Source organism: Tarenaya hassleriana, unplaced genomic scaffold, assembly GCF_000463585.1.
Source record: "Tarenaya hassleriana unplaced genomic scaffold, ASM46358v1 Cleome6, whole genome shotgun sequence".
Taxonomy (NCBI): domain Eukaryota; kingdom Viridiplantae; phylum Streptophyta; class Magnoliopsida; order Brassicales; family Cleomaceae; genus Tarenaya; species Tarenaya hassleriana.
The window spans coordinates 1924824-1951150 of NW_010968505.1; the positions used below are offsets into that span (position 1 = coordinate 1924824).

The following is a 26327-nucleotide window of genomic DNA, read 5'->3' on the forward strand; positions in this document are numbered from 1 at the left end:
AGACAAATCAGACCTTAACCAAGACCTAAATCACCCTAAACTAGTCTGAATTGCTCTAAACCGGACTCAATTGACCTAAACCGGACCTGAATTGACCTAAACCGGACTCAATTGTCCTAAACCGGACCTAGATTGACCTGAACCGGTCTAAACCGGTCCAATTGACCCCAAACCGGACCTGAACCGGTCCGATTTGACCTAAACCGGTCAACTGTTGACCAAATTGGTCAACGAATTGACCGAACCGGAGTGAACCGGTCTGAACCGGCCGGAACCGGGTCTGAGCCGGACTGAACCGGCCGGAATCCGGTCTGAACCGACGGAACCGGGTCAAACCCGATCTGACCGCCGATAACCGGACTTGGATCGAATCGAACCAGGTTCGATTGACCCAAACCGGGTTAAACCGAGAATTAGTTCGATTAAACCGGTCTGAACCGGTTTAATCCGAAACCCTAATTTCGGAAAACCCTAGCCGCCGAGTCTGCCGAGTTGACTCGGACGTTGACTCACCCGATCCCTCCACTCAGCCCTAACTCGGACGAGTTCGGACCGAGCTTCGCCGGAATCGGACTTTCTCCGCCGAGTTTCACCGAGTTTCCTTTGAAACTCGGACTCAAATCGGAGAAAAATGCGGAAAATAAAGAACCGAGTCGAAAGACTCACCTGGTTACCGGTTCTGAGACGAGTCTTCACCGCGTCGACTCCCAGAAACTTCACCTTGACGAATCTCGTCACCGGCGACACCGAGACTTCCCAGATCTGTTTCTCATCGTCGCCGATAAGCTCCTCCGATGGACTGAAAACACTCAGTAAACAGATCAAGACGCTCACACAGACTCGACTCGGAGAAACCGAAACCGAAACCCTAAATTACCTCACCTTTTCCGGCGAACTTACCTCCCTGGATCGGAACCGGGCTCTGATACCACTTTGTGAAGTCGGTATCGAGATCTCACGGCCACTCCGACTCTCGTACGTGCGCGAATGAAAGAGACCGGAGATTTTAACGAGTTCGGTTACCGAGCAAGCTCGGGCCTACATCTCGGCCGGACGGTGCCGGCGAATCCACTAGAACAGAACGAAAACAACCGAAGACGGTGGTCTCCACAAAACCGGAGACTCACCCACGATGTGTTCAAGAAACAACCGAGAAAGAACAGAATACGCGACGTCTTACCGATCCCGACTCACCTACCTTGAGCCGCCTTCGATCCCGAGCTCCGGCGACGCCGAGAAACTCCTCCGTCGGCATAAACCTCCTTCTCCTTCGCCATCTCCGTTCTCCCTCTCTTTCTCTCTCACACCTCGAGCACCGTGTCTCGCCAAAAGCCAAAACACATTAGGGTATTAACCCTAAAACGCAAAACGTGGCGTTTTTGGAAAGCCTCTCCCTCACGTGGAGGGTTTAACTTTTCCACCAAATGGGCTTTTAGGCCCAACACTTGCCTTACAGGTAATCTCTATTAGAAATCTTCAAAAACTAAACCAAAAAAAATGGAAAATGGTTGCATGACTTTATCGACGAACATGAAAAGATATTTGAGAGAGAAAGAGATAATGTCATTAGGGAGAAAGATGTTTTTTTTTATTTCATGCTCATATCTTTTTAAATATAAAACAAAAGCAATAGTGGGAAGAGAATGTGGGCAAATTACATGGGATATGTCTAAAGACTAGCACCCACCTTTTGAAAATTTCAAAATAAATAAATTAATGCAATAAAACAAGATTATTCCTAACAATCTCCCTCTTAATCTTGTCTTTCAATCTTCGTCACAGTAACGTCGGTTCCTCGTAGACTTCTTCTGCGAGATGGATTTCTTCGTCATTTTTTTCGGTTTTCGATCTAGGACATTCAGAAGCGTAATGTCCATACTTTTGACAAGTAAAACACTGTATATGTCCTTTATCACGTTCGCCTCGTCCACGTCCACGACCTCTTCCACGTTTTTGTCGAGTTTGCCACTCTGTATAAGTGAGCAAAAGTTGTCCATCAGAGTTATCACCCATATTGCGCATCCGAATGATCCGGTCCTCAAATACTTTCATTCTCCCGACCGCTTCCTCGAACGACATGTTATCAATATCTGAATACTGTTCTATAGATGCAACTAATTGAAAAAACTTATCTGGCACCGAATCAAGAAGTTTCCTAACGAGTGCGCCATCCTCGAGAGTAGCACCAAGATCACTGTATTTGGTGACCATACTGCTCAATTTTCCAGCAAATTCATCAATCGTCTCACCTTCATTCATATGCAAAGCGTCGAATTCACTTTTCAAGGTTCGCAAACGTGCCTTCTACACACGATCAACCCCCACGTACTGAGTCTTTAGGGATTCCCAAATCTCACTAGCGGATTTCTTCTTTGCTATCTGCATAAGAACATCTTCCGGTACCGTTTGAAAGATGAACGCTCGAGCTACCTTATTCTTTTTCTCATCTACGACCACTCCGGTCGCAGGTTCAACTGCATCCCAGATCCCCTGGACATCCATGATCGCCTTCATCTTGATCGCCCATGTCGTATAATTGGACGACGTCAACATGGGGCATTGCAATGACACACCGTCGTTTTCCTTTACTCCTTGAGTAATGAGTGACATAGATACTCACACAAGTCTTCCCGACTAGACACAGGTCCTCCCGACCAAACACGGTCTTCCCGACCAAATATAGGTCCTCCCGACCAGATATGGGTCCTCCCGCCCAAGCACAGGTCCTACCGACCGGGCTCTGATACCACTATTAGAAATCTTCAAAAACTAAACCAAAAAAAATGGAAAATGGTTGCATGACTTTATCGACGAACATGAAAAGATATTTGAGAGAGAAAGAGATAATGTCATTAGGGAGAAAGATATTTTTTTTTTATTTCATGTTGATGTCTTTTTAAATACAAAACAAAAGCAACGTGGGAAGAGAATGTGGACAAATTACATGGGATATGCCTATAAGACTAGCACCCACCTTTTGAAAATTTCAAAATAAATAAATTAATGCAATAAAACAAGATTATTCCTAACAATCTCATCACCTATCTTGCAGGCACTCGCATCGGCTGTCACCGATGCCACAACAGGGACTTCCCCCTCTCCACCACAAAGAGCAGTTGACATAATGATAGACACATCTAATCCAACAGCTCTCCAGCTTGATCCGCGTATCATCTCATCGGAAAGGGCGGTGGGCCATTCTAATGGCCAACCGAAATCTACTTTGCCAAACAACAAAGTTGAAAGTAAGTCGACATATCAATTTGATAATAAAAATGAGATGATCAAGGAAGCTCAACATATCCTTCGTTCTAGATCAATTGCCCAGACTCTCCGAGACCCCACTGACTTTACCTTAGTCGGTAAAGCTCGGAAAGGAAACAACAAATTTAAGTAGCCCTCTACTATCCAGAAGGCTTCATGGAGACTAGAGTCCATGACGAATCAACGACTTGCTGCGATCATTATGGTTTCAACATCTTGATGGCTATTAATTGTTGTATTTGCTCTCTTTTGTATGTCTGCGTTGTTTTTTGGCTCTAAACTCTAGATTAATTTCCGGTTGTAAAAGGTTCTGATTAATATAAATTTACCGTTAACAAAAAAATATTGTTTAGAAATAGGAAAAATAACTTTTTTCTACACGAATTTAACAAAATGTGACTTTTTTCTATACTAACTTTTAATTTGACAAAAAACCTACATCAAACTAACAAATTTCCCAAATCGATACATGAATTATCCAATTTAATTGCGATTAACTACACAATCCCAAACGGTGTTAAGTGTCCGCTAACGGATGACGTGGAAAGCCACGAAGCGGCTGACGTAGAAGACCACATGGAAAGCTTTTGCCACATCAGCACAACACGTCAGATTAAAAAAACGAAAAAATGAAAAAAAATCGAAAAAAATATAAAAAAATAAAAAATAAAAAATACATTCATATATATTCATATCTACATACAAATACAAATATAAATATATATACTCCTATATATAAATATATCTATATATACATACAAAATAAAAAATATACACATATATATACATACATCTATACAAATATATATACATATACATACATATAAAAAATATTTATATATACACACATACACATATATAAATATATATACACATATATATATATGTGCATATATAGAATCTCCATCGAAGCAAACCAGATAAACAAACTAGTTAAACATGTTATAGAATTTCCATTAAGAAGGTAAAACTTTATTTTGTTCTTCTATCTATCGTCATCGATGTTATTTTTATATGGTTTTCTTTTAGATGTGTTTAATTTTTCTTTCAGTTTTTCTGTTCTTCATGTATCGTCTTCGCCTTACCCTTTTTTCTTATCGATTTGTTGTGTCTTGCTTTTTTTAGGTTCTTCTGAGTTTTGTATTTCGTCATCGATAACTAGTTGTATTAGGTTTCTGGGTTTTTGATTTCGCTATCGATGGTGTGTTGTCGTAATTGTATTTGCGTTTGGTTGATAATAATACGTTTGTAAATACATAAAAAATGAACCACTAAAAAAACTCTTCTTGTTGCAATTAGATATTAGAAAAGCTCCATTTTTTAATGTTTGTATGTTTCTATTATTGATAACAATTTGATATTGATGGAATGAGTACGAAGAAGAAGAAAATATAGACAAAGACAATGATTATTAGTTATTTAAATGTGTCTCGCATGCAAGAGGTACACGCTTCGCCTAGCATCTCATACATCGGATTTTAGAATCAATGTTAATATAGTATATTATTTGGATATAGGTAGATAACTCTATATAGTTATAAAAAGAAAACTGTATAGTTGTAATATTTGTGGAATGTGGTTTTACAATTCAAAATATATATAAAGTATTCGGTGTCTTTCTTAAAATTGTGACAACTGTTTAAATTAATATTTTGTGCAAAATATAAAGAAAAAAAAATCATATTTTCACTTCATACATGTGTTTTTTATAAACCTTTGGAGATCAAACTCATTGTTAGAATATAAGAGTTAATCAATCCAAACAAGAACTTAATCATAAAGTTTAATTCAAACAGATCAAATCATTTTTTAAGTCCATCTACAAATATATTATCAACACTTATCGGTATTGAGTAGACAAAACCTTCTGTAAGTGGACCAAATGATGCTCTATGGATTTCTTGTAAATCAGAATATCGTTGAAGAACTCCAATACAAACTGGCATAGGAAATACCGAAAAATGTTGTGCATCATAATTTGAAATGTTGTCAGCGCATTTATCAATATGAAAGGCATAACCAAGAACTCATAATGACCTTCATGTGTGCGAAAGACTGTCTTCGAAATGTTATACGACTTCATATGAATTTTGATAGTAAACGGAGCGCAGATCAAATTTGGAAAAAATGGCAGCATAAAAAAGCTCATCTAAGAATCTGTCGATCATAAGAATAACATATTTATCGGGGATTGTCCCCCTATTCAATGTTGTATAATCGACTCAAAAACGTCAGCTACCGTTTTTCTTCCTGACCAAAAGCATCTGACTAGAGATGAACTTTGGCTCGGTTTCATGATCCTTGTCTGAAGCATTTCACTGACGAGACATTCAATTTTACTCTTATATATGTGAGGGTACCTATAAGATCAGACACTGATTTAATTCATTTCAAATTGTGACTAATCAAGTAAAACATTTGACACAAATTTGCAGTTTTTTATATTGTGGAATTATGGTGCGTTGTTCTAATGAAATTTTTGTTGATAACAATTAATAGTTAGACAATGTGTTTCAAAGACCAAATTTAGTATATATGAATTGACAATTACATTGTTTCATGATTTTAGAACAATAATATTTTTGAACTTATATTTTTGTATACCATTGATGAATTCATATTTGTTTCTTCCTTCAAAAACATTTGTTATAGGTCAATGACATCAATTGTGATCTCTTAAGCATTCAAATAATCTTACACTATTGATGGTTGCTGCTATTTAAAAATAATAATTCTAGTAAAAATCATTTGTGATATAGTGATTGAGGGCTATTTTTTTTAGAAAAACCAAATATAAACTAAAAAATATTGAAAATAAAGGAATTAATACAACCAACTATATTCAATAAAAGAAAATAAAAAAAAACTGTAGAAAAAAATATATCAAATTAGATACGAATGAGAAATACTAATGTCAAATGGGATAGGTTAAATGGGTTATCCCAACCCAACCCAATAATAATTTTATTTGGTTTATATATTTGGGTTATGAATGAGTTTTATGGGTTTAATCCATTAAGGTTATGGTTAAATGAGTAAACCCATTAAACCCATTTAATCTAATATAAACATAGATCTTAATTAAATAACTATATTAATTGGATTAATAAAATCATAATTGAATCTATTCCAATCAAATAATATATATAACCAAATTCAATATAATATCAAATGAGAATTTTAACAAAAATTGAATTTGAATCAAAATTATTCGAGTTCGAACCAAAACGGATCGATACAAATATAAACGAATCGAATATGAATCAGAATGAATTGATTCGAAACAAATTTTAATTAGAACGAATTGATTCGAATGGGAACGAATCTATTCTCATGAAATTCGAATTGTAACGGATCGATTTGTATGAAATCTAAATCAGAACAAATCGATTTCAAACGATTTGAATTAAATAAATAGATTTGTTGGGTTTAATTGGGTTTTATGTGTTAACCCAACCCATTTCAATATTCTTTTGTTTTTTTATTGGGTTAGGTTTGGGTGTAATGAGTTGGGTTTATAATGAGAAATGTTCTTGAGTCCAATATGTTTGGTTGATGATAAAATGAATAAGAAAAAATAACAAAAAGAAAAGTGATAGTGAAATTTCTTCAAAAAACCCGTAGCTTCAAAGAAAGTGAAGCACTTTGAGCGTTTTGATTTTACAGCAAAGTTAAATACAAGAAATCTGTTGCTTTACTCAACAAACATGGACAGAGCAGAACCTATGATTTCTCTCAGAATCAAATCTGGTCAATCACAGAGCTTATGATCATCGTTCAGAACTTATCTCCACGTCCTATCTAAAGTTCAAAGAACAGTTTTCATACTTTGTGGCACAAAGAGACCTAGATTCTCGTACCAGTCTCCCTAGTTAGTTTTCAGGTTGTTTGTCCTTCAAGTCCTCGTCATCTTTCATGTACTTCTCTTGCACGGCTGCAACTGTGATCATATTGGTTAAGGAATGAGAACAAAAAACATGCAGAGGGAGAAGACGACGGTAAAAGGAAAAGGATATCTGTAATAGTCCCAATTGACTTGACGAACTGCAATCTTGCTGAACTCGACTGCGCTTGCATCAATACCAGCAAATACGTATCCATTGCTCTTGTCTATCAGCTTTACCAGATTCCCCACGCTCTCTTTGTCCTGAAAAATTCCCATGGCGTAAAAACTCGAAACGGAAAAAGATGGTACAAAGACGTTTCGGAAAAGTGCACACCTGAATGTCCAACGTCGTGAAATTTACAAGGCTATAATCTTCAATAACATCACACAGCTCCTTTGTTAGTTTTCTGTCACAACAACAAGACTTTTAATGAGATTTTACAAATGCTTGCACTCAAGTCCAAAGACTTAATCGAAAATAAGCAACCACAAAAAGAAGAGAATGAAGATTGCTACGGGTTTGCAGAACACTAAACATGGATATATTAAAAGTAATAACCTGTACTTAGCAGAGCGGGGATCCTGATCAAGATGGTACTGTAAATATGACAGATCTTGAACGTCGGTATAAAAATCCAGGTTGAAAGCTGCAACAACCCGATAATAAAATGCGTGAGTAATCATTGTAACTTGAACTCTAGGTCACGCAGAATATCTTTGGTTGTACCTAGCTTCCCATAGCTCTCAATTAAATCGATTTTAGACAAGACATTGATGTGTGGGAGTTCCATATGCACCATTGTAGACAAGGAGAGGAGCAACGCACTGATGTATTTAGAAGGGTCACTGCAGAGATGGGCATCAACTAAATGCACAGCGGTTAACTGCAAATAATCAGACAACTATGTTAGTTCTGATACGTCAAGACGCAACATGAATCCTTCGCTCAGCGCCAAGGTGATAAAAAAAAAGAAAATCACTTACTCTAAGGTTCAATTTTTTAATAAGCTTCATGATAACATTTTTGGCACCGGAATGAAGGAAGAACAATTCCACTTGGCCAGGGAAATCAAAGAGAAGATAATGGTCTGCAAATTGACAATAGCTTTTTTTAATATGACATATACCTGAAAAATGTGGAACTGAGAACGAAAAGGAAAAGGTCCGATGTTAACCCTTCAAAAGAGGTTCTAATTTAGATTGCAACCAGTCAATGTTTTTCTCCAAGTAATCCATACAAAAAACGAGACCTGTTTCCATAGATACACAAATAACTGGTATCAATGAACACACCTTGCCAAATAGAAAATGAAGAAGAAAGCAACACCTAGAGACAATGGTACCTCCGTTAGGACCGAGAGAGTGTTCCACCATCACATCTTCTAATCTGATCAAGTCCTCTATATTAATCGCACACTCGTACCTAGATCAATGTCAAGGAAATTTCAAAGCTAGAAATACCATAGCAATTCAGAAACTTAACCAAGTTCATTCAAGTTAAAAGGATACGGCAAGGCATCATTTGCAGGGTCGAGATTGATGACAGCAACCTTCCTGCCAAACAGTAATTAGATTATAAGAGAATAAGCTTAAAGGATCCTCGACAATTCTTAAAATCTCCTCCTAACAAACATAAGACAACAACAGATAATAACTGATTTCATAATAAGTCACGCTTGAGCTGCAATAATCACGAGACTAATATTCTTCCCCAAAATAAAAGTCATAGCTTCATGACTTTTCAAAACTTCAGAAATAGCACACCAACCAACAAAGACAAAATTCCAGCTAAAATCTCTGTCTGAAACAGGAAAAGGGACTTCATAGATGTGCAAAAATTTCTACTCTGCCTTTGAAGATTCTACAGTATAATCTCAAAAGGGAAAATTGTGAGCAAGGAAACACTTCAACCTGCCAATGAGAGGGAGGAACTGAGACATGCCATTGCAATAAGTGGTCTTGCCAGATCCAGGAGGACCAATGACAACCTGGCCGAAGACCATCTTCGTGTCTTCTCTATATGAACTGGGAGATTCAAAGAAAACCAAAGATCCAGAGACATTAAGGCTGAGTTATCAACTTATGGTCTATAGGCTCAGACGAAAATCGGAGAGAAAGAGAAGTTATAACGGCCTATTACCAATATTTTACAGATAATAAACACATTCACCACACACAAATATTGGCATCACTAAAAAAAACTGAAGAATCAAACCACAAAAAACTCATAACACATCTTTTCAAGTTTTGTCCGCTTTATGTCTTTAACTTTTTATTCATAATTTCTTTTATATTTTTGTCTACTTATATTTTGAGGTTTACTTCGCCTCTTTGTTTCTACTCTCCTCTGATTCTGTCTCTTGACCACACTTTTGCAAGCAAATTACACAAAACCTCACAAAACACCATGCAATTTAAATGATAAAACCTAAACCAACAATGAAACTTAAGGTATGCACATCCATCAATTCTAGGCTAATGGTAATCATGGGATTTTGCGGGAAAAACCAAACACCAAACAAGTACACATTCTGGTAACAACACAGATTTCCTTCAATTATAATGAAGGCACTATTAAACACTTCCTAATTCTCAGACTCTCCATACAGAAAACGAACATAACGTAACATAACAGAACAGAACAGAACACTTAAAACAACAAAGTCATGATGGCTGTAGAACAAACGACATCTTGGCCTTTATCATAACTCAGAACATGCTCAAAACAAGAGTTTTGCATCACAAGCACTCGGACTTGGCAGTCAAATGTGTGAATCCAACTCAAAGTCGCAAAAATCCTAGATCTTCGGGTCGCAGCCTCTATACCCTATTTTTGCTCAAGTGAAACCAAGAATACAAGCTCTATTTTTGGCTTCCATCTAAATAATTTACTAACCCTGAATGCAGCATCAGTTCAATTAACCATACTCAAACTGGTTCACAAATAGATTAAATCCAAATTCCAATCGATCCTTCAAAAAACTAAGTTCTGGTTAAGATTCCAGAGCTGAAAAGTTCTGCGTTCACTCAAACTTTCATGAAGATCCCCAAAATAAGGTCAATTAAGATAAAAGATGCCTAACAACTAACTGAACTTGCATTGTCTTTTGGAAATCTCCGATCTCCAGTGCCGATGACTGTGGGAGATACTGACCCCAGCGCTAAAACGGAGGGAAAACGGTCGAAAAGAAAAACTCAAATGCTCCGAATTACAACAAGAGACGAAGAAAATAGATAGATAGAGAGATAGATCTCACCAGTGGAACGACGGCAGCGATGACGGCCGTAGAAAAGGATGGCAGCGCCGGAACGAGGAAGAGAGTGAAAGACCACAGAAAGTCCTAGCTAATTTATGCGAGCTCTTAGTCCGTTTTTCTCTGGGTTTAGGGTGGAAAACAATCTGTTTAAGAACCCTATCCAAATCACAATTGCAGCAAAATATACCTATAAAACGTGGAGTATCTATGATGGCCAAATTCTACGTTTAAATTTGGATTTTATTCTATTCTTATTATTAAAAAAAAAAGAAAAACAAAGATTTAGACAAGCATTTGTCGTATGAATCATCATCTCGTTCGTACTCTGTTTCTTGCATGATCATACTGATGTGTATACTTCAATTCACTGGCAATAAATTCGCAATCCATCTGTTAAAATCATCAAGCACAACAAATCTATGTCCTAAACTAAGACAAATCAAACACAAATCAGAATTCAATCGAACGCAAATCAGAATTTTAATTCGGAATTAGGTCTTTCTCATTTTTTGAATCTGGGTATCTCTCAATCAAACAAAAATCAGGGGCGACCGACGACGAGGAGCGACCGGTGAAAGTACAAAACATCGAGACCAAGCAGAACACAAACGAGAGAGAGACGCAGGCGCGAGACCAAGCAACACACAAGCGAGGGAGAAAAGGGTATCGAGAAGAAAAAGACGCAGGAGAGTAAGCAACAGAAATGGGAGGAAGCACACAGAACACAAGCGAGAGAGAGGGGGTTCGGGACTTACAGAAAAACACCACGACCCAGATGATGGCGCAGGCGAACCGTAAGTCAAGAATCCCCAGATGATGGTGCAGACGACGAGGCAGATTCAGAAGAACCAAGAGGCTAAAGATTGGAGAAGACGCAGAACAGCAGAAAGCCAGAAAGAAATGTCGTGTGAAAGGAGGGAGGAAAGAGGCAAAGGCAAACCCTAATTTTTAAATTTAATTTCGGTTTACCTGATTAACCGAAATTAATTGATTATTTACCCAAACCGAATCTATATGATTCCTAAACATATGAGACGATAAATTAAGCAAGGGTAACAAACAGATCAGAACACGACACATAGAAAAACAGATTTTTTTCCCCAATTTCTCCTCATTTTCTCAAGAACCAAACAACGAAACAGAGGAAAACTCCAAAATCAAACAGAAACCTGGCAAACAAATCGCAGTATTTGAATCCATTGATTGAGAGAGAAAGGAGAGACCGAAGGCAGCAAGCGAACGACGAACAGAGAACCGATTGAGAGAGAAAGAGAGAGAAAGGGAGGAGACCAACGTGCCAAAGTACCTGAATCTACGGCGAATAGAGACAGCAAACGAAGGACGAGCAAAGACAGCAAACAAACACGCCGAACAGAGACTCGCAAGGAGGAGAAGGAGGCTCGCAGGGCGGAGAAGGAGAGACCGAAGGTAAACAGCAAACAGCAAACAGCAAACAGCAAACACGGCGAACGACAACGACGAACACGGTGGTGGAGACTGGAGAGACGATGCGATCGATTTCGCTTCTGCAAAAGAGGCAGCAAAATGCAAATGAGAGAGAGACAAAGTGACAGAGCAGATGAGTAGGATTCTTCGTTAGTAAATTAGGGTTAGGGTTATTTTTGTAAGTGTATTAAATAATAAGGGTGTTTTTGTAATTTCTTAATTTCCCGGTACCCGCAAGATAACCCACGATGAAATTATTAAACTCGAACCCAAACCCGAATCTCGGATTTTCTATCACACGAAACCCGATATGTATCTTATTATCTCATACATAATGTATTTCGGATATCCGTGAGATAGAGTATCCGAAAACCCACGGATCTCGGAAAAAAAAATACCCACTCATTATCCAATACGTTAGTGGTTCCCACCGTAGAAATATCGCATGGTCCAAAACCTATACCCAGAAAAAAAATCATAAAAATCAAAGATTGATCATTTCAACAAGCATTGACTTCATTGCCAATCAATCTGCAACGATCCGATAATGATTCTCTCTCTCTCTATTTCTCTCTGAATTCTAACAAAACCCATCATCTGCAACAAATCCGACCATCAAATGGGCAAGATCAAGAATCCATTACCGATCTCATGTTTTCTCCTCACATGTCTTAGCGTTGTTATAGTTCCTGTCTCTGCTCACACATGCTTAGACACTGGTTTCTTCGTACCAGAGAGTCCTTACGGCATAAACCACCGTCTCATCCTCTCTTCTCTCGCTTCGACGGTCACATCTCAAGGCGGTTATTACGCCGCCTCGATTGGGCAAGAACCCTCGAAATGTTATGCTTTAGGCATGTGTATCCCAGCTGCCAAACCAGAAGATTGTTCAGATTGTATTCAGACCGCGTCTCAAGGGCTGTTACAAAGTTGCCCTAATCAGACAGAAGCTTTCTCGTGGTTCAGCGACAACAAAACCCTTTGCCTTGTGCGTTACTCAAACCGAACTTTTGTCAGATTGCTCAATTTGGAGCCTCGGGTTGTGATGAACGACACTGGAGTGACCATCGAGTTGAATTCGACAGAGTTTGATGGAGTGTGGGAAGGGTTAATGAATCGTATGATTGATGGCGAGTTATCGTTGTCTAGAATTAAGAACTACGCAGCCGATGTGACTTCCTTGACGAATTCCCGAGATATATACGCGTTGATGCTATGCACTTCGGATCTGTCTCAAGAGGATTGCCGCACTTGTTTACAAGAAAGCGTAGGTCAGTATCGTAATGTTGCCGTAAGCTCATTTGAATGATGACACTTTGATTGTTTTCTTTAGAAGGAAAGATCCTAAAACGATAGTTTTGGCTTAAATTCTTGCATGAAATGGATTTATGACGCTTTCTTTCTGTATAATTATTGACGTTGATTCAGGCTTATGCAGATCGAAACTCGAATCAAATTGGAAGAACCGTGGCAATTGCCGTTCCCTGTGTCTTTATTATCTCGGTACTGGTTGCTCTGGGATTTGCATTTTGTCGAAGGAGAAAGTTATACCAAGCAGCTGAACTTGAAAGTGAGTAATTAGTTGCTCTGTTTTTGCAAAGAGAGCCATGAAAACACTAAAAACACTAAAAACACTACATTTCCATTCAGGTGAGGATTACGTTACGTCTACAAGCTCGTTGAAATTTGATTTCAAGACCATTGAAGCTGCAACGAACAAATTTTCGCAACGTAACAAACTTAAGTGAGGTGGATTTGGTGAAGTTTATAAGGTATCTCGTTGTCTAGCTTTTTTTGCGTTTCCATACCAATGTTTGATCCGTACCATTCGCAAGGCACATTTCAAGGCGGAACTGAAGTTGCAGTGAAGAGGTTGTCAAAGACAGGACAAGGCGCACAAGAGTTCAAGAACGAGGTTGTTCTTGTAGCAAAGCTTCAATATAGGAATCTGGTTCGGCTTTTGGGATATTGTTTGGAAATAGAAGAAAAGATGTTGATCTACGAGTTTGTGCCGAACAAAAGCCTCGACAATTTCCTGTTCGGTATGTTGCAACCGCGCGATATTCTGCTTAGTCATCTTTTCAATTTTTCGTATGAACCATTTCTGCATGTGCAGATCCTTTGAAGCGACTCGAACTGGACCGGACAAGACGGTACAACATCATCGAAGGGATAGTTCGTGGAATTCTGTATCTTTATCAAGATTCTCGGCTCACAATCATACATCGGGATCTCAAAGCAAGTAACATTCTCTTAGACGTCGATATGAACCCAAAAATCGCAGATTTTGGCATGTCGAGGATATTCAGAATGGACCAAACTCGAGCTAATACGAGAAGGATAGTTGGAACCTAGTAACTAAACCTTGTCCTAACATCTCTATAAAAATTTTGAGTTAAAAAAAACTTTTGCGGCTAACTAATTCGGAATTTTTTTTGTTGTACAACGGTTATATGCCTCCAGAGTATGCTATGTAAGGCCATTTCTCTAAAAAAATCCGATGTCTATAGCTTCGGAGTTTTACTTCTCGAGATCATAGGCGGAAAAAGGAACAACAACTTCTACGATAGTGACAGTAGTGATGGAAATTTGGTCACATTTGTGAGTATAGACGATCAAATTTCAAATTCCCTACTCTATAATTGCATAGCTGCTAATTTATCGATCTCTACATTAGGCTTGGCGAGTTTGGGGAAACGGGTCGCCACTAGAACTCGTGGATCCATCCCTCCAGACGAATTATCGGCAGAGCGAAGTTATTAGATGCATCCACATCGGTTATTGTGTGTTCAAGAAAACCCTGCAAACCGTCCGACCTTATCAGCAATCATCGTGATGCTCACTACTAACACGGTGACTCTACCACTCCCTCAAACACCCGGGTTTTGCCTTCGAAGCAAGTCCATTCCTTGTTCTATCGATGATGCGAAGATTATCGATATAAATCCTCGTTGAAAAGGGCTTTCTTAATATGTTGCTCGCTTGTACATGTAATATAACCTAAAAAAACATTCATCGCTAAATACTTTGGCATATATGTTAAGCACTAGGACGGCGATTGGCCTGGCTGGTCGGACTACAGCATGTCCAAGCCCGGATTGAGCTTCAATGGTGGAAATAACGCTCTGCGTATAAACTAGAGGTACCTCTGTTTAACGAAATAACGAACTTGAGAACCTACACAAAGTTCGTTAACCCCTCGAAACCCTATGCTTCATGCAGAAACTTTCCTAAACCTTCTAGACAAACCAGACCTCAACATATACAAATCCATCTTGAAGAATATCATTTCTAGGATCGAAAACATCAAGAATCATCACGTTTTAATATGGTCGAAGCTTCTTGGCATATGCTCTCATTTTTGGACCGTTGGAATTTGAATCTTGATCTGTAACTTCGTTTCCAAACTCATGGTTGTTTTCAACTTTATTCTTGTTGCCTCTAATGTCCTCATCAATGTACAATTACAAACCAAAGCAATCGTGGCCGAGACCACGAATAGAAGTTATCGTTACTGAATAACGAATTAGGGTTAAAGAGGAAAGTCGAGAAACGAACCACAATACAAATACTTCTTACCATAGGGATTACAAAAGTTTGCATATCTAAGAGCATGATTTTGTCTGAAAAGAACATTACTTGTATCTTTTCAATGAGGAACGACATTTGTAATGGATGCATCATCGACACACTTGGTCGTAGATTTGCTCGGTTCTAGTGAGTCGGATAGGTGTTGGTTAGGGAACGAAAATCCTGGCTGATGAGGAACTGGTATAGAACTAATCGTACTGTTAAGAATCAAAACAATGGTCGACATGGTCGGGCGGTCTGGAGGATCTTCCTGGACACATAATAAACCTATATTGATGCATCTTATAACTCATTTCGTTCATAATTCTCCAAGCCTAAAGCAATCATCAAGCAAAAGATAATATACAAAATGTTGATTTGTAGGTTAAAAAAATAGTGTTCTTACATGTGTGGTCAAATCACAGTCTCTATCACTTTGGTAGAAGCTGTTATTCTTCTTCGCACTTATGATTTCTAGAACCAATACTCCAAAGCTATAAACATCAGATTTCATGGAGAATTGGTCGTGCATCACATATTCAGGAGACATGTAACCACTAGACAAACGACGAAAACAAAATTCGAAGAGTTTCGTAAGGTTAGATTTCATATGTAAGAAAACTAAGGTCTATCAAACATGAATTCAAGGAGAGAAGACAAATGCTTACAAGGTTCCAACTATCCTGCTTGTGTTGGATTGAGTTTGATCCATCCCGAAAATCCTCGCCATGCCAAAATCCGATATCTTCGGGTTCATATCCGCATCTAACAGAATGTTACTTGCTTTGAGATCACGGTGTATGATTATGAGTCGAGAATCGTGATGAAGGTATAGAATCCCTCGAGTGATTCCTCCAATGATCTTGTACCATCTTGCCCAGTCCAACTCGTGTTGCTTTGTAGGATCTGTGCATATATACACATAAATCGATTCTCACCAGTTTGAAAACTCGCGTTCACATCTAAAAAAAGATATTAAAACTCTTCATAAAACCTCAACGCACCAAACAAGACATATTTGAGGCTTTTGTTTGGCACAAACTCATAGATAAGTATCTTCTCTTCGCCTTCCACGCAAAACCCGAGAAGCCGAACCAGATTTCTATGCTAAAGCTTTGCTACAAGAGCTGCCTCGTTCTTGAACTCTTGTCCACCTTGTTTCGATGTTCTTGACAGCCTCTTCACCGTCACTTCGGTCCCATTCGGTAACACACCCTGTTCTTACCAATAACGCGAATGAATCAAAGGGTTTTTTCAACACATTGATTGACACAAGAATCAGAAAATTATTCCATCACATTATCTGAATATATATGTTATCTTAAAGACAACAAAAGAGCAAGACAAAAAGTCAGTGGTAGACTTTACACTTAATTTGTACCTTGTACACTTCACCAAATCTTCCTTCGCCAATCTTGTTGCTCTCCGAAAACTTATCAGTCGCTTCTTCAATTGTCTTGAAATCAAATTGCAAGGAACCTGTGGGTACATCATATCGAGCTTCTTTTAGTTGTATGCTAAAGAAGTTCCAATCAAATTAAAAGAGGCTAAAATGTAATGTTTTCTCAAATTTTCAAGATGAACATTGTTTATATCTATTTTAGTATAATTTCTTTGCATTTTCCACCACTATTTCATTTTTTTTAACTAGTCATTTTAGTAGTTTTATCAATTAATTTTAACATAAATATGGGATGTATTTTTGGGATGAAGGTAATTTATAATCCGTAAATTAATCAAATATTTGACCTAACTACATCTTTCAAAAGAGAGGAGAAATCCATGTGAATGTTATTCCTGAAATAGAGATTTACATTTGAGTCACTCAATCTTCGAATGATGGTAATTTATTACAAAAAGGCATGTATCTAATCGAACAACAATGTATATTCGCATTTGGATTGAACCCGAAAGAAAACCGATTGAAAACGATATTTTTTAGACCCAATTAATCAAATCCGAAATGAATTCGAATAGTATATAAAATTAATAGATCATTATGATATGGCATATAGTTTTTCTTTTTTTAAGATAATTCAATCGTTTTTGATAAGTACTGTAATGAAAAAAAAATGTGGAGAGAGCTTCATGGTGGAAACAATTACCTTCATCATCCGCAGGTGTTTTGTCATAAGGATTGCTTATTCTCTTCAAAAGGAAACAATAAATGCCGACAAAAAGAAGTGGAGAGATAGTCATTGACACAACCGCAGTTACGGGCCTTACGACAACTACTTTCACCGTGTAAGTCCTGCCTTTTCCTACAACAGACCGCCAAAAAATAAATTGTTTATTTGCAAAAGTATTGTGCATTCTCTATTGTTAAACGTGAAAAAATATATACAAAATTGTAACGTTATAATAATATTAAATAGTCTGAACGATTGTGTTTACCGGTACCATATTAAAAGTCCCTCCGCTTATATTTTGTTTTTATTTTCCAAGGAAAAAATATATACACGTAAAAGATAATATATGTTAATATATACATGTATTTTAGTAATTTCAAAAATAATAACTCGATAGTTTTATTTCTAAGAAAACTGTCTTAATCATCTCTGCAATTTTCAGATATTCTTAAAAAAAATACTTTCTTGCAGAGTTTTTTTCCCATTGGAAGTGGTTGGCTTTTATCTCCCCCTAGATTGATTTTGAAGGGTTATGTATTATTGGTCACTGAAGTAGCGAATAAATTTCGTTATAAAACGGGTAAAGTTCCTGGGATCACTCTCGCGTAGAACGTTTTTTTAGACGGCGTTTTTCTCACGGCGTACTTCCTGGGATCACTCTCGGCCTCTTTCGCGGCCGGGTACATGGTCGAATTGAAAGCCTCCTTGAACCGGCCTAACTGGTTGGATGAAATGTTGTTGGTATTCATCAAGAGCAAGGCAGGAGTGGTTTCGACCGTGGAGAGAATGTTCCGGTTAGAGTATCGGATCGTGCAAGGGTTGTACCAAATCGTCGCCTCTTTTTGCTCCGGACAGCGGCTTAGGGCCTCGTCCATGGCGTAACGGACGCAATCCCGACATCTCTCGGGGTATTGGTCCCCTCGGCAGAGGAAAAACCGGTGTCGGGGCCTCTCCCGACAGCGGCGTTCTTGAAGCCTGAGGCGTAGAACGATGCGTTAGGGGGCGAAAGAGAGGCTAAAAGGGTTCGAAGATTGGTGAAGTATGTGCCGTTTCGGGTGAAGTTTGCTGTGCTCAGACAGAAGTGGCCTATGTAAGGAGGGTCTTGTCCTAAAGCTTTGAAGCTTGTGAAGAGGACGAGGAACGAGAGACAGATGAAGATTTTGTCTGAAGACATGCTCTTTGTTTCTTGTTCTATGTTTCCTATGGTGTTGTCTGGAGATATGATGATTTATATATATATATGACACAAGTCGACTGTTTTAGATTTTTTGGGGAGATATTCATATAAAAAAATATATTTTGCATATTAAAACTTATGCAGAAAAAATAAGATATTGAAATAGCTGAGAGAATTTAAACACTTAAAATTTGAAGCAGAATATAGTATAGATTCCACATTACAATTTCTGCTAAGATTTTTTTTATATGACCCTTTTGTAGTTTGTTGTAGGTTTTTTATTCGGTTCCGGTTCCCTTCCAATTATATCCTGTTCCGGTTCACTTGTCACTAAAAAAATCTCTGTTCTTAAAGAAATTAACATTTCATTATTTTTTTCCAATTATTTATTTTAACATTTCGTTGTGATTCGATTCACATTTTGTTATTTTTGTTTTAACAATATCGTATCCGATTGGTATCTTTTATTCAGATATGGTATTATATTATTTGTTTCGATTTAATTTGGTTTGTAATAGACATGTTGACCCCTATCTTCTTTTTTTTTGTACATTATATTATCGTTTGCTAATTTTTTGTTCTCTTTATATGGCTTCGCACTCTCCATTCCTTATTTTTGTTATCATAATTCTTTTTAAAATTTTCCTATTTATTAAGGGGACAAGGGCAAAAGGGTAACTATTGCGCTCCTACCACTCGCAAACAGAACGATTACGATTTCTAGCAGTTGCGAGCAATTGAAAAACTGATTCGTAGAATTGTAATCAATTGCAACTGCATTTTGTGGCTTTTGATAAAAAAACAAAAATACTATTTTTTAAAAAAAAATTATTTTTTAAGAATAAAAGTAAAAAATAAATTAAATGGTTTATTGTTGATTGTTGCTGTATGCTATTGTCCTTGATATCCTTTTCACTCGCTCCTGAAAAGATAATGGCAAGACCTCCTATTAAAAATAAACTAAGATTAGTTGGACCAAACTCTAAAACTCCACGTCACAAAAAAAATTATTCAAAAAACACGTCAATATTGTTGGTTTGTAATATAGATCATATAGTTTCTTTTAAATGATTTGGTATTATAAAAAAAGTTTAAATTAAATAAAAATATAATGAAATATATTTAATATTATATAAATTCTCCATGATTACTAATTCTTAATGAAACAAACATTTTCAATAAAACAATAAACAGAATAACACTATATGTGTGTATGTATATATATGAATATATAGGGGTGGCCATTTCGGTTATTAACCGAATAACCGAGCCGAACCGAATCGAATAAGACATAACCGTACCCGAACCGAACCCGACATCAAAACCGAACGGTTATGATTTCCTTAAACTCGAAAAACCGAAACCGAAACCGAACCGAACCGAATAAAAAACAACCAAAAAAACCGAGAGAATAACCGACATTTTCTTTGGAAAATTGAACTTTTTAACAAAACCGAACTGAATCCGAACCGAAAAATAACCGAACCGAACCGAACCGAACCGGAATTTATATAAAAACCGAATGGTTATAGTTTTCTATAACCTAAATAACCGAACCCGTATATAACCGAACCGAACTCGACATCAAAACCGAACGGTTATGATTTTCTTAAACCCGAAAAACCGAAACCGAAACTGAACCGAACCGAATAAAAAATAACCGAATAAATCGAGAGAATAACCGACATTTTCTTTGGAAAATTGAACTTTTTACCAAAACCGAACCGAATCCGAACCGAAAAATAACCGAACCGAATCGAAACGAACCGGAATTTATATAAAAACTGAATGGTTATAGTTTTCTATAACCGAAATAACCGAACCTGTATATAAACGAACCGAACCCGAACCGAAACCCGAATTAGCCACCCTATGAATAGACCTATATTATTAATACTAGGATCAAATGCCAAATCCCACTATATATGTGTGTGTATATATATAGTATCATGTATGTATAATATATGTGGATCAAGATTTATCTTAATTATTTAAATATATTCTCATAAAATTATTGAAAATTAGTATCAATTTTATAAACATTATTTTTTTATTTATATAATTTACCTTTACCAAAAAAAAATACCAATATAATATCTTCCAATTTTTTATACTATTATTAATAATTATAGCATGAATGAATACGTAGAAGATTCATTGTGCTTTAACACACCAATTACCAAAATTGCGTGACAGGAGAAACGGACAAACACTCATTTACTCATTTATCATTAGAATTTGTTTAAATATCCACCCTTGTCTTCCTCCTCCTCTAGCCGCCGACCGTTTTCACGTCTAAGAATACATATGCAGATACAGATTTTGTTACTGCTTAAGATACAACCATACCATTCTGGTTTCCCTAAGATGCGGTCACTGTGTTGTATGAGGAAACAAGGGTTCGACATCAGAGGATGAAGAAGATGCAGCCACCACGAATTCCGAGGCCGGAGCACTGAAAACGGCGTTCCAAGTTTCTCCAATGTCGGCTTTCACGGCTTCGTCCTCTTCATCGCTCTCAGTATCGTCTTTCAATGGATCTCCAGGAGATGATCGGATCCTCTCCAGTTCCATTGATACTTCCCTCATGCTCGGCCGCTTCTTCCCTTTCAGGTTTAGACACTTCCTCGCAAGCTTTGCAACCGACATTACTTGTTCGAGCTTCGAATCCTCTTTGATCCGGGCATCGACCATACCCAAGAGTCTGTTCTCTCTCATGGCCTCGACGAAATGAGCTGCCAATCCCCTATTCTCTTCGGACCTCACATTAGAAACTGCCTTCTTGCCGGTTATTAGCTCCACGAGCACGACTCCGAAGCTGTAAACGTCGCTTTTGTCTGTAAACTGGCTCGTCTGGAAGTACTCGGGATCAAGATACCCGAAAGTACCCGCGACTAGCGTCGTCAGATGGGTTTGATCTACGGCTATCGATCTCGAAGTCCCGAAATCGGAAACCTTACCTCGATATTTCTCATCCAACAATATGTTTGAAGACTTGATGTCTCTGTGATAGACGGGACAAGATGCAGCAGAGTGCAAGTAGGAAAGAGCTCGTGAGACCTCGATGGCAATGCGTAGACGCTCCTCCCAAGTCATCGTGTAATCGTCGGATCCATCGTGAAGATACTCGAAAAGGTTTCCGTTGGGAATAAACTCGTAAACCAAGAGAGGAACTTCCGTCTCGAGGCAACATCCCAAGAGTTTGACGATGTTCCTGTGGTTGACCTGGGAGAGAATGACGACCTCGTTGATGAACTCCTCGAGTTTGTCTTCGTCCACGGCTTTGGACTTCTTGACGGCGACGATTCTTCCGTCTACGAGCATTCCCTTGTATACGGTGCCTTGACCGCCCTGTCCAAGCACCCTTTTCACGCTGAAGTTTTCCGTGGCCTTCTCCAGCTCTCTCGAGCCGAATATCCTCGTCTTCTCGACGTTTCCTTCCGTCGAAGTCAGCTGTTGCTGCAACAGCATCCCTCCATTGCGCTTGAAGAAGTTCTTCTTCCGGTTTATCTCCTTCCTCTTCTTAATGAATTTGTACAACAAATATACTCCACCGACCGCGATCAACAAGCCAAAACCCAAACTAAGGCCTTCACCCCACAACACCAAAAGCCAACAGTAGTTGGATAACGAGTGAGTACATATATACATGTCTTGATTCAGACAGCAACATGACTGAAAGAGTTCGTATAACATACCTGCAATGGTTAGGAAAGACTTGTTCGTCACGCACTTGTAGCTTCCGGGGGTGTTCACGCAAGTAATTCGTCCTCCGCATCTATAACGATCTTCAGAGCATTCGTCGATATCTACACACAAAAGAAGCAGACTTGATAAAAACGATGGGATACGTACAAATCTCTGACATTTTATATCACTCGCCTTTGCATCCTCCAGGAAGGTATGGATTCCCTCTGTAACCGTATCTGCACCGACAGCTTCCATAGCTGATGCCGGAAACATTATGATAACCGCATTCACAGTTTGATCGGGCATTCGATAAATCCCCGCAATCCGATGAGGCTGCGAGCTGAAGATCCGTCGGAGACATGAACCACTGCAGTTGTAACGTGGTAGTAGATCCATTGGCAAGAAAGGCAAGTGGTTCGCTTATGTTTGACGAGAAATATGTCTGGTCTGTCAAGAAAGCAACTCTGCAACCTCCTCTTGTGTCGTTAGTTCCGTCGACTCTCTCTGTCCTAACACCGATCACTTGCAGGAACCTACTCGATGGTGTGGCAGCCTGACAACATTTGTAACCATTGCAGAAGCTCTGGTCTTCTTGTTCTAATCCTGACCCTTCATCGCAACTCGACTCGCATCCGATGATGTTTGGATTCACATTCGTCATCAGGGCTTTGGTATTGCAACCAACTGATACGAGGCTATTGCCCTCGCCCAGAAAGAAAGGGCTTCCTCTCAAATTCAAAAGAGATCCGGAATCTCCCCGGCCATCGGCGCAGCCGGAGGACGTTACCGGACTTCTGATGCGGACTGTCCGGTAATAAAGTTGAACATTATCGGCGGAATCATCGTCACGGAGAAAGATATTCACGACCTCCTTGTCGATGGCGGGAAGGAACGGCGAGGTACCATTGTTGCATACAATCTCATACCACTTACTGAGGTAGCATCCTTTTCCGATCCCGAATGGATACGGAATCCGAATATCGCCGCAGCGGCTTCGGCAAGAGCTCGAAATGGTGAGATCTTGATCCGCTGTTGCAGCTCCTGAACGGCGGATCATCAGTAGGATTAGTAGAGAAAGGATCGTCCAGAGTCTGATGATCATGTTTATGCTCAGATCTTTGTTCTTCGGTTGATCGTTTTACTGAAGCAGAGGGGAGCTTTTGAGAAAGGAGAAAGACTGTTTACTTGTACACTCTACAGCCACAAATATCTCCGAGACTTCTGACTCGGGTTTCAGACATAGAGAGTTAGGTAGGTAATGACATAAGTGATGATATAGCCCCTTCGTCTTTGACTTTTCAACTCAAAAGAAAATTTTTCGCAGCAAAGGTGAATTTCGATCGATCTTTGTTCACTTAAACCCTAAATAATTCAATATTTATATCCTGAGCCACAGTTTTACCGCTGAATCAATTAAACTATTAGAAAATTCGATTCAATAAAGAAAAGAAAAGGATTTTTTTTTCATCTGAAGTAATTACGAAAGGTAAATAATGGTTTTTCGCGCATTAAGATAACGGAGATAACTGACCTCGTATCATTTAAATAACAACAATTATTGGTATTTATAGAAAAATGATGTTTTAGGCATTATATTCTAATAACAATTATTGATTTAATATAGGGCATATCGTTTTTACGTTTGGAAAATTTAAAAATCTTATATAGCAGTCTCATCTAATATCCATAAAATATTACTGTTTATATCGAATCGAATAAAAAGATAACACTTATTATTATTGTTTATCAATCATACAACAAATTTAAATAAATTAAAAATAGTTTGCTAAACCCTAAGACATAAAAAAAAAACCCATCCCATGTCAAGTGGTGCCCACGGCTAAGAGGTCTTCCCATGAAACCAATTTCTCTCGAGGTTTGTTTCTCTCACTCCCTAACCGTTTCTCTTCCGCGTCGATTTTCTCCCACCCTTTGAACGGTACGATCTTCACGTTCCGTGCCTCGAGTAATTGTCGTAGTCCTTCGCCCCCGGCCTTCGACCCCGTTGCTATAGCTATTTGGCCTTTTACGACATCTTCACTTATACTACCAACCTGCCACATTTGGTAAACCCCGTCTTTAAACTACCTTACTCAACACGCAAACCCGAATATACAAATTTTAACTTCGAACGAAACTTTACTTCGACCTTACCAAAACCCACAAGCTTAATTTGGCATGTGAAATCGAACTTTACAATCTAGGCCAAGTGTTTGTATGCAAAGGAAGTTCAAGGTGTATGAAACTTTGTGATTATTGGAAGGAGGTAAGAATTCTCACTGTTTCTTCGGCGCACTGAAGATTTGTGCCAATTATGCCGGTCGGTCCTCTTTTCAGCCATCCACATACGTATAAGCCTGGCTCACTTTGCGATTCTTCTCTCGAGGCATGGGTAAGAACTCGGCCTCTTATATTCGGGACAACACCTTGAAACACGAGAACATCACCAAAATCAGGCAAACCAGCTTTTCTTGCAAAAGCATTGTATTCGGGTAAATTCAAAACAGAACCATTCTTGCTCTGATAACCATTTTTTTTGCTTTGAGAACGTTTCAGGCACACACTGAAGATAATGGAACCATAGAACCACTTGTGTTTCTACCTTTCTGGTGATCAAACGGTAACCCTTCAACCGGTACTGATTTGTAGCCAATGCTCTTTACCACCATACTGCAGGAGAGAAAATTTGAGTTCAAAAAGTAGTTAGCATCGCTTTGATATAAATACGAGTTCAAGAATTCTCCATAAACTTGGCAAATATGGTATTGCCATTATCGATTTGTCTAAGGTTGCAGATTGAACTAGACACTTTCAACCCTAAAGCCAAGGACTCAATAACTGAAAATTACTGCTTCACTACAACAAGAAACCACCAAGGCCCTTGCATTCAAAAGTAATTTACCCGCAGTGAAGATACTCATGTTGTCCAGTTCCAACTGCAATTTGCCTCCCAGTGCCATCACCTGCAAGTTACCAAACCGATGATGCCTTGGTACGTTCTAATGACCCATTTGTCTTTTTTGAAGTAACAATTTTTTTCCACATTACCAGAACTTTGTAATAACAACCAACAAAACAGAATATGTTTTATCCAAGTGTACTGAGTACGACTGTATGAGGCAAACTTACTTTCAAGAATTGTTTTCTCCAACTGCACACCAGATACATGACCCGTCCTTTCATCTGATTCTAAAAACTGGTCAGGTTTGCGGAAGAAAACCAAATGCAGTTCACGAGGACCTGGGCCTGGATGGGAAGATTCTGTGGCTGCTGCTGTCGCGGCCTTGGACAGTAACTCATAGGTCCTCTTTCTGATTCTACTTTTTTTCATTTCTTCCTTTAATAAATATAAAAGAGGATCACAGGCTACACAACAGTGTCAAACGGAATCAGGGGCTGAAAAGAAGAAAAAATAAAACACAAGAAACATGCAACCATGTCTGTAGAATTTAAAATGCAGCCAAAGTTGACATAAAACTTCTTACTCTTTTAACAAAAGACAAATCTAAGTTTGGTATTATTTCAATTAAAGATCGATAATTTGGAAGTATACCTCATCAACAGGTGTAACAAGTAAGTCTGCTTGGTTTATTTTAATGTGCAAGTTCTTCATCCCTGCAATGAATACATGAATTTTTTCTTCATTTCAATGGGGAAACAACAAACATCAATGGCCAAGAGAGAAAAATTATATTGCATCTAATGAAAAGAAAACTCCTAAATGGAGCAGAATAAGCATGTAGGAAAAAAAAATCCTAAAAGTAAAAGTTCAAGCGTTATCCAACATCTAAGATGAAAGAAAACCAAGCACATGATCAATATAGAGTTCAATATATCCAATCAAATACCGAGAATTTCTCGTAGCTCCTTAGCAGTCCATGCTGCTTGAACTGGTCCTCGTCTTCCGA

At 38.3% G+C, this 26327-nt stretch overlaps 4 protein-coding genes across 14 annotated transcripts in view; 1 reads left to right on the forward strand and 3 right to left on the reverse strand.

The window, feature by feature from the left end:
- Nucleotides 1-6847: 6847 nt before the first annotated feature.
- Nucleotides 6848-17637, reverse strand: LOC104799061. Its single transcript, XM_010521377.2, is given in 17 exon segments — nt 6848-7206; nt 7281-7411; nt 7485-7557; nt 7710-7797; nt 7878-8034; nt 8135-8238; nt 8326-8400; nt 8494-8573; nt 8660-8704; nt 9062-9175; nt 10408-10527; nt 11714-11810; nt 15814-15980; nt 16092-16329; nt 16428-16638; nt 16805-16902; nt 17529-17637. Coding segments are annotated over 17 exon segments (1962 nt in total). The 5' UTR covers nt 17623-17637; the 3' UTR covers nt 6848-7136.
- On the forward strand, nt 12401-14300 carry LOC104799063 (putative cysteine-rich receptor-like protein kinase 35). Of its 5 annotated transcripts, none has more exons than XR_002023633.1 (4): nt 12401-13124; nt 13282-13423; nt 13504-13625; nt 13689-13779. XR_002023633.1 is itself a non-coding variant. In XM_019200813.1 (4 exons), the coding sequence occupies exons 3-4, from the start codon at nt 13664-13666 to the stop codon at nt 14206-14208; spliced, it is 471 nt and encodes a 156-aa protein (XP_019056358.1). In that variant the 5' UTR covers nt 12401-13124; nt 13282-13423; nt 13504-13663; the 3' UTR covers nt 14209-14300. The 5 variants fall into 5 exon arrangements, 4 of the variants coding, with proteins under 4 accessions (XP_019056358.1, XP_010519685.1, XP_010519686.1 ...); XM_019200813.1 differs by adding an exon at nt 13970-14300 and having other exon boundaries at nt 13504-13895; XM_010521383.1 differs by having other exon boundaries at nt 13292-13423.
- A 3292-nt stretch (nt 17638-20929) lies between the features above and the next one.
- On the reverse strand, nt 20930-23664 carry LOC104799065 (wall-associated receptor kinase-like 22). Its single transcript, XM_010521387.1, has 3 exons — nt 22612-23664; nt 22428-22538; nt 20930-22319 (listed from the first exon to the last, which is right to left on the reverse strand). Exons 1-3 carry the CDS (start codon nt 23519-23521, stop codon nt 21103-21105), a joined length of 2238 nt encoding a protein of 745 aa, XP_010519689.1. The 5' UTR covers nt 23522-23664; the 3' UTR covers nt 20930-21102.
- Nucleotides 23665-24100: 436 nt separating this feature from the next.
- LOC104799066 (NADPH:adrenodoxin oxidoreductase, mitochondrial) overlaps nt 24101-26327 on the reverse strand; it is a 5175-nt gene continuing 2948 nt past the window's right edge. For all 7 annotated transcript variants that reach the window (XM_010521392.1, XM_010521390.1, XM_010521394.1 and 4 more), the window contains 7 exons: nt 26268-26320; nt 25973-26034; nt 25549-25756; nt 25322-25382; nt 25022-25089; nt 24700-24845; nt 24101-24473 (listed from right to left, as the gene is read on the reverse strand). In XM_010521392.1, coding sequence (XP_010519694.1) covers nt 24243-24473; nt 24700-24845; nt 25022-25089; nt 25322-25382; nt 25549-25756; nt 25973-26034; nt 26268-26320 — 829 coding nt within the window. In that variant the 3' untranslated portion in view covers nt 24101-24242. The remainder of the gene's footprint in view (nt 24474-24699; nt 24846-25021; nt 25090-25321; nt 25383-25548; nt 25757-25972; nt 26035-26267; nt 26321-26327) is intronic.